At 44.1% G+C, this 8,585-nt stretch overlaps 1 protein-coding gene across 1 annotated transcript in view; it reads left to right on the top strand.

Moving 5' to 3' along the window:
- The first annotated feature begins 6,696 nt into the window (after positions 1-6,696).
- Positions 6,697-8,585, top strand: part of SMC3 (structural maintenance of chromosomes 3) — a 37,817-nt gene continuing 35,928 nt past the window's right edge. Inside the window, exons 1-2 of the mRNA XM_005894761.3 lie at positions 6,697-6,842; positions 7,820-7,895. Of these exons, the coding sequence (XP_005894823.1) occupies positions 6,828-6,842; positions 7,820-7,895 (91 nt within the window). The 5' untranslated portion in view covers positions 6,697-6,827. The remainder of the gene's footprint in view (positions 6,843-7,819; positions 7,896-8,585) is intronic.

The raw sequence follows: 8,585 nt of genomic DNA, 5'->3' as shown, positions 1-8,585 counted from the left end.
TACATACCACATCTTTAGCTGTTCATTTGTTGTTGGACACTTGGGTTGCTTATAATGATGCTATGAACATTGTAGTGCACATGTATTTTTGATTTGGTGTTTTGGGTGGGATTTTTTTATATACATCTATATAGCCAGGAGTGGAGTTTCTGGGTCATACAGTAGTTCCAATTTTAGTATTTTGAGAAACCTTCATACTTTTTTCCACAGTGGCTGCACCAATTTACATTCCCACCAAACAGTGTTGGAGGGTTCTCTTTTCTCTGCATCCTTGCCAACAGTTGTTCTTCATGCTCTTTGATGATAGCTATTCTGACAGGTGTGATGTGGTTTTTGATTTGCATTTCCCTGATGTTTAATGATGTTAAGCATCTTTTCATGTCCCTGTTGGCCACCTGCATTTCTTCTTTGGAAAAATGTCTATTCAGTTCTTCTGCCCAGTGGTAACCCACTCCAGTGTTTTTGCCTGGAGAATCCCAGGGATGAGGGAGCCTGGTGGGCTGCCGTCTATGGGGTCACGCAGAGTTGGACACGACTGAAGTGACTTAGCAGCAGCAGCAGCCCAGTTTTTATCAAGTTGTTTGTATCTTGATATTGCATTGCAAGGGGTGTTTACATATGTTGGATAATAATTCCTTATTAGTCATACCATTTGCAAATATTTTCTCCCATTCAGTATGCTTTTTGTTTTGTTGATGGTTTCCTTTGCTATGCAAAAACTTTTAAGTTTATTTAGGTCCTATTTATTTTTGCTTTTATTTCCTTTACTTTATGAGACAGATCAAAAAAAGAAAAAAACTTTGCTCAAATCTACTTCCCAGTCTTCCCACCCAGTCTGTAACCTGAGGCAACTACTAATCTATTTTATATGTCTATGATTGTCTGTTTTGGACATTTCATATAAATGGAATCATACAGTATGTGCTCTTTTGTGACTAGATTCTTTCACTTAGCTTACGTTTGAAAGATTCATCCATTTTTTTTTTCCCTTGGCTGCATTACATGAGTTCCCCGACCAGGGCTTGAGCCCAGGCCACAGCAGTGTAAGCCCAGAATCCTTACCACTAAACAGGGAACTCCTTTGGTATTCTTAAGTGTGTCAGTACAATCTTCAGTGTGTATCAATATTACTTTTTATTGCTGAATCATACTTTATTGTATGGATTGAGCACATTTTACTCATCTATCAGTTGATGGACATTTAAGTTATTTCTACCTTTTAGCTGTTAAGAATAATGCTGCTATGGACATTCATATACACATTTTCGTGTGGAAGTTTTCATTTCTCTTGCATATATACCTAGAAATGAAATTGTGAGTCATGTGGTAATTCTATATCTAACTTTTCGAGGAACAAAGCGGCTGCACCATTTGACATTCCCAGCAGCAGTAAGACAGTTCCAATTTCTCCATATCCAAGCTGACACCTGTCATTGTCTGTCTTTTTTATTCTAGCTATCCTAGTGCATATGAAGTGGTAGCTGACTGTGGCTAATGATGGTGAGCATCTTTTCATAAGTTTACTGACCACTTGGGAAAACTTGTATTCAAAGCTTTTACCCATTTTTAAACCAAGTTGTCTTTTTACTGTTTTTGTAAGAGTTCTTATACATTTCAGAAACAAGTCCCTTTTCAAATATATCAATACAATTCACAAATATTTTCTTCTTGTTTTATTTCTTTAGATGCTCAAAAGTTTTTTTTTTTTAATTTTTGGCTGTGCTGAGTCTTTGTTGCTGTGCGCAGCTTGTATGCTTTTCTCTCCAGTTGCAGAGGGCGGTGGTGGTGGAGGGGTTGGGGGAAGTTGCTACTCTTCCTTGCAGTATGAGGGGCTTCTCATTGTGGTGGCTTCTTTTGTTGAGAAGCACAGGCCCCAGAGTGCGCAGGTTTCAGTAGCTATGGTTTGCAGGCTCTAAAGTACAGGCTCAGTGGTTGTGGCATACGGGCTTAATTGCTCCACGGCAGGTGGGATCTTCCCAGACCAGAGATCGAACTGGTGTCCCCTGCACTGGCAGACAGATTCTTAACCACTGGACCACCAGGGAAGTCCCTGCACAAAAGTTTTGTTAGAGTATAAATTACGTTTCTTTCATCACTTGTGCTTTTAGTGTCATGTTTAAGAAACCATTGCCGAATTTACAGTCACAAAGATTTACTCCTATATTATCATCTACGGTTTTCTATTTTTAGCCCTTACATTTAAGGAGTCTATGGCTACAGCTAAGACCACTTTGTTCCTAGGAGTGAAACAGGCAACCAGTTGTGGTAGAGGTTCATTTACATACCATGTTAGATTAGGCTTAGGTGAGTGGAGGCTGATGTCAGTCACCACAGCAGAAAAATCACAACCCTTCACCCAATTTCTAGACTTTAGCCAGATCCCACACCACAGCCCATAAACTGAATAGAAGGCTGGGTCCTGAGCAAGGTGTATTCCTCCTGCAAGTATATTCAGTATATTTATTCCTCCAATCTGACCCTGAGAGTTCTCAGAGTAACTGACCCATCGGAGAAAGAGAGCAGTCAGATTTTTGAGTGTTACTGAACCCAGGCAGGACCCTAGGGGCCCTGCCACATACCAAAAGCCTTTCTGTGTCCCCCATTTCTTGTTTGTAGGAAAAAGGCTTCAGCCTTCTAGATTTTCCCTGAATTCCAAAGGGCATATTCAAAGTTACTAACTAGGGAAATGAGGGAATGTTGAAAGAAATTAAAAGGAGGCAAGAAACAATAGAGCAGTGATGGGGAGGGGTCCTGGGTCTTTCTCAAGGTACACACACTACAATCTGATGCACATCTCTTAAGTTCTTCTACAGGCACTAAGTCCCCCAAGCAGATCAAGAACGGTAACTGAAGGCTGAGAACAAGCATGTGGACCCCAGACTGGCTGGAACAAGAGGGCTGATAGCTGATTCCTGGAATACCACCGTTACTATACCAGAAGGTCACACACCTCTGCCAAGCCCTTCCTCCAAAATTTGCCTATAAAAACTCTTCCCAGAAAACCATTGGGTAGTTTCTGCTTTTTGAACATAAGCTGTCCCATTCTCCTCGCAATAAGCCTTTCTCTGCTCCAAACTAAAACATTTCAGTTTGTTTGGCCTCACTGTGCATCAGGCACACGAACTTGGGTTCAACAGCACTATATTCAACAACACTATTCAACAAGACAAGATCTGTACTGACACTGATGCCAGGGGAGCTCAAACATGTTTTTGGGTCCTGACAGACTGGAGGTGTGCAAGGGCCAGCTGAAAAATGAAGTCCTGGTCCTTGTTTGTTTCATATGGGCTGCACTGGATCCAAAAAACTCACCGCTGTGGTCACTTCCCTGGTCCATGCATGCACAATCATGACAGATACTCTTAACAATTGACAAATCCTGTAGGCAACTAGGGTAGGGGGTCCCCTGGAGGAAAAGAACCGGATATAGCTTTTGGACAGCAGACAAGCCATTTTAGTCCTAAACTACTTTGTGACCTAAGCCTGGCCACAATGCTTGCCCTTGAACAGGTCTTAGTAATAATGATCTTAAGGGAACGAAAGAACAAACTGTTAACACACAAGCGAAGTAACAATAGCAAAGACAATAAATCAGTTGTAAACCCTCAGTTCTGTTTCCACAGTGAAGATTAGCCTGAGGAAATCTCTTGAACTGTTTTGCAAAATGTCAATCCTCCTTGCAGTGCCCAGGGCTTCCCAGATGGTGCTATTCCTAAAGAATCCATTTGCCAATGCAGGAGACATAAGAGACATGGGTTCAATCCTGGGTTGGGAAGACCCCCTGGAGGAGGGCATGGCAATCCACTCCAGTATTCCTGCCTGAAGAATCTCCATGGACAGAGGAGCCTGGAAGGCTACAGTTCACAGAGTTGCAACGAGTTGCATATGACTGAAGCAACTTAGCATGCATGCATGCAAAGCACTCAACCACCAGATCAACTGGAACCTAAGGGATGATGATGTTGACTTGTCCTTACCCTCATGACTTCAACCAACCAAAGCTTTGACTCTACTTTACCCTAATTCTATGCTGATTTCTCCCCTGCTCCAGCCTCTTAATGAATATGCATCCACCACCCAAACCCCTTCATGAACATACATATATATACCCTCAGCTTCAGTTCAGTAGCTCAGTTGTGTCCGACACTCTTTGTGACCCCATGGACTACAGCACGCCAGGCTTCCCTGCCCATCACCAACTCCCAGAGCTTGCTCAAACTCATGTCCATCCAGTCAGTGATACCATCCTACCATCTCGTCCTCTGTCGTCCCCTTCTCATCCTGCCTTCAATCTTTCCCAGCATCAGGGGCTTTTCCAGTGATTCAGTTCTTCACATCAGGTGGCCAGAGTATTGGAGTTTCAGTTTCAGCATCAGTCCTTCCAATGAATATTCAGGACTGATTTCCTTTAGGATGGACTGGTTTGATCTTGCAGTCCAAGGGACTCTCAAGAGTCTTCTCCAACACCACAGTTCAATTTGTCATCACTCAGTCTTCTTTATGGTCCAACTCTCACATCCACATATGACTACTGGAAAAACCATAGCTTTGACTAGATGGACTTTTGTAGGCAAAGTAATGTCTCTGCTTTTTAAGGTACTGTCTAAATTTGTCATAGCTTTTTTTCCAAGGAGCAAGGGTCTTTTAATTTCATTTTAATTAAGCAGTGTTTTGGAGCCCAAGAAAATAAAGTCCATCACTGTTTCCATTGTTTTCCCATCTATTTGTCATGAAGTGATGAGACTAGATTCTATGATCTTCATTTTTTGCATGTTGAGTTTTAAGCCAGCCTTTTCACTCTCTTCTTCACCTTCATCAAGAAGCTCTTTGTTTCCTCTTCCCTCTCTGCCAAAAGGTGGTGTTATATCTGAGGTTATTGATATTTCTCCTGGCAATATTGACTTCAACTTGTCTTTCATCCAGCCCAGCATTTCTCATGATGTACTCTGCATATAAGTTAAATAAGCAGGGTGACAATATACAGCCTTGAGTACTCCTTTCCCAATTCTGAACCTGTCTGACTATGTAACCTTTCCATACTTGGGGTGGGTGGGTTGAGGGGTAGGGAGAGTGTGAGTGTCACAGTCCTTGAGGCACTAGCCTATTGTGTTCCCTCCTTGCCTGGCAAGTAATAAAGCCACTCTTTCTTCTCCTCCATAATTGTCTCCATATTTCTGTTTGGCATTGGTGCACAAAGAGCCAAGATTTTGGCAACAGAGTGGGTAGCCATTTCCTTCTCCAGGGGATCTTCCCCACCCAGGGAACTGGGGACTTCTGCATTATAGGTGGTCTTCTGCATCACAAGTGGATTCTTTACTGCTGAGCCAACAGAGAGCCCTCATAATATAGTCTGGAGTCGTTAATTCTCTTTCACTGAGCAGATTATGATGCTGGTCCACTATACTGATATCAAGCTTCTCATACCTGAGAAGGAGGACCTGACAGGTATACTCTGGAGACCCTCTGGAAGGGATCCAGAATCCACTATTGTGGCATAAACATTATTTTGGGCAGAAAGTATATGAGTTTCTGAAATCTCTTATCTGCCTCTCAAAAGAGCTCAAAATAACACACTTGCCATAAATCCTCTCCCTGGGAACACACGGGGAAGTCTGACTCATCACTGAAGTAATACTCAGTCACAAAAACTATCGACTTCCATCTCTTCTCCTAAGGGCCGGTTTGACTTTGCTAAAAGTCGTATGTTTTCCCTGAAGTGCTCTTTCTCTCTCCCTTGCCCCCTTCTAATAAGTCCTTTGTTTTCCCTGAAGTGTCCCTGTCCTCTTCATCTATTAAAAAGGTACATAAAGTCTTCTTCAGCACCAAGAGGCGTTGACAGGGATGAAGTTAGACATTTGAAATAGTTCAATGCAGAAATAATCAGGGCTAGAACTGCCCGCCGTAGCGGGACAGGTGGCGAGGACCGACCAACTAGAGTGACTGCTGAGTGGCAGGTAATTTTACAGAGGCCCAGAGATCCGAGTTTTTCTCCTGCGATTGATGCAGATCAGATACACCAGGGTTGCCACTAGCACCTGCAAGCTTTTAGGCTGTTAGGAAAAAGCGGGGGGGTGGTTTTAATCTTAACTAAATCTTTGCGTTGCAGTCGTCCAATCTGCCTAAATTTATAGCAATTAGCAGAATATTAATAACTATGACATTATTAAAAATAATTTTCTAGCGTCAAGTCCATTTGGGGCTGTCCTGAGAGTGGGGAGTCCAGAGCCAGCGGGGGCCATTCTAAACTTATACAAGTGAGAGAATAATAGAGGACCAGGGATTCTGCCCACCGAATTTCTCCCCCGGTCGTGTACTCTACAGGTCCCCAGCTCGGTACTTCCAAACAGCGCGAGACCACGGGGCCGTCAACTCTCACAGCCACTGGCGCTTGGACACCCTCTCTCAGCTTTGGCGCCGAACCTTTCGCCACCTTGTGGCCGCAACCATTGGCTGCGCGCTCGGAGGGAATACAGGTCAATCTCACGACCAAGGCTTTTCCGAATGAAGTTTCCGACTAATTCTCAGGGAAAACTCATTTAAAAATTGAGGAGTCACATGAAATTCAGCTGAAGACATTGTAGAAGGCCCTTTTGCCAAAAAGACAGAGCAGATCTGACTCTGATTCCCCCCACGCTCCGAGGGAAGTTGCGAGGGTGGTTCCGTCCGAGGCGGGGACTCCGCCTCCATGGGCACCGCCATTTTGTTTGGCGAGAGGGGTGCAAGCGGCGCTTTGGGGGGGAGGGGTGTCTTAGGCGCCTCACCTAACCCCGCTGCCGAGTTGTTGCTTCTGGCGGGGAGCCTTTCTCCCTGGCTAGGGACGCGGAACCATGTACATAAAGCAGGTGAGGCCTGTGCGTCCCTCCCGCCCGTCAGGGGCTCGTGAGGACAGCTCCTGTCGGAGGTGTTGCTTCTTGCAGGGTGGCGCGGGGCTGGACACGGACTGTGGGGGAGGGGTGCAGCTCGGGGCGCCCCTTTGCAGCCCGAGCCTCTCCGCAGGCCGCTTGCCTGAGGGAAGCGGGCTCTAGCGGAGAGAGCTGGAGGGGCTGGCGAAGTGGGCCTTTTGGAGGGAACGGGCCTTCCCGGGTGGCCGAGAAGCAGCTTGGCCCTGCGGGGCTGGCCAGCCCCCTCGCGAGCCTTTTGCGTGGCGTATGTGAAGAGAGGGTGTCCGCGGCCTCGGAACGCCTGTGGGGTCCAAGCTGGGGCGTCAGCTTAGCCGGGGGCCTCGCTCCTCCCCGAGTTACCGGAGACGTGAAAGGGTCCCTCCTTCCTGCAGAATGTGTAGCGCCTCCTCATTCCGTTGTTTACTTTCTGTCAAAATGGTCTTCCCGCGCTGGAGGCCACCCCGAAAATGAGCCCATTCACACTCCTTAAGAGAAGTGTCTCGGCTGGATGTGTTAGACTCTGAGCAGTCCTGTCCTGGATGGGCGGCTCTTTTTTGGCCAGAGTGTGACTGAAAGGGGCGCCCAGGCCCGCTGAGCCCCGCTGCATACGTGATAGACTTTTATCCGGCCCTGTGATGGTTAGTGTTCCAGCCAACCTTAGACAGTGTATTTGATTTTGAGTGCTCCCCAACAGGTTACTAATTATAACTTCTCATAAGCAACACTGGCAGTGGTTACTGATATACGGGCAGTTTTAAGAATATTTTTAAATCATTTTCCAAGATAAATTTTTCTTCTCTGACGTGGAAATATTTCTGTTTGGCATTAAACGGGAAACCATAAAGGGAAGGAGGGCAAAAGGAAAATATTAGCTTAGAAGTTAGTTCTTTTGGGGTGTGTTATTTCTTTCTGAAAAATATCTCTCTTCTCTTTGTTAGGTTATTATCCAGGGTTTTCGAAGTTATAGAGATCAAACAATTGTAGACCCGTTCAGTTCAAAACATAATGTTATTGGTAAGTGTTCATGTTTTATGCTGTCAGTTTTCTGTCTACATAGTCGTTTAAATTTGCCTATATTAGGCTTAAGGAGACAGGAATTGTCTTGAATATTACGTAAATTTATATGCTTTTTTTTTTCTGTATGAATACTTTTATCTGCACTAATGAAATTGTTTCCTTTTTACGTTTAAAAATACTTGAATAAGACAAAGTATTCATTTTTATTTGGTAGCCTTGTGTGTATGTGTTTTAATAGATTTAAGTTTATAGTGAATGGCACTAAATTTAGCATTTCAGCTATTCTTGGTATGTCATTTCCTACTTTAAAAATGGTCACTATTGCCTTATTTCAAAGATGACCATTCTTTATTCACAATTAGGTTATTCTAAGATTTTTTTTTTTCCTATTATAATGTCCAAGGACAGACCATGCAACTTGGTGGGAAAAGCATAAACTTTGGATCATGGCAGAATGGGATTCAAATCCCAATTATGCTGTGTATTCTTCAGACTTCCTGATGCTTCAGTTTTCTCCCTTGTAAAGTGGAAATAATGATACATGTTTCTTAGGGCTGTTGGAAAGATTAAATGAGAAAGCAATTATGTGAGGATGAGGGGGCGAATGGTGATTGTCCTTCAATATAATAGTTAATATATAGGTTCTACAGATGATAGTGATAACAGACAGCAAGTGTTTTCTGACCA

The sequence above is a fragment of the Bos mutus genome, chromosome 26, assembly GCF_027580195.1.
Source record: "Bos mutus isolate GX-2022 chromosome 26, NWIPB_WYAK_1.1, whole genome shotgun sequence".
Classification (NCBI taxonomy): domain Eukaryota; kingdom Metazoa; phylum Chordata; class Mammalia; order Artiodactyla; family Bovidae; genus Bos; species Bos mutus.
The sequence above is the reverse complement of the archived record's forward strand: the minus strand, read 5'-3'. Positions and strand labels throughout refer to the sequence as shown.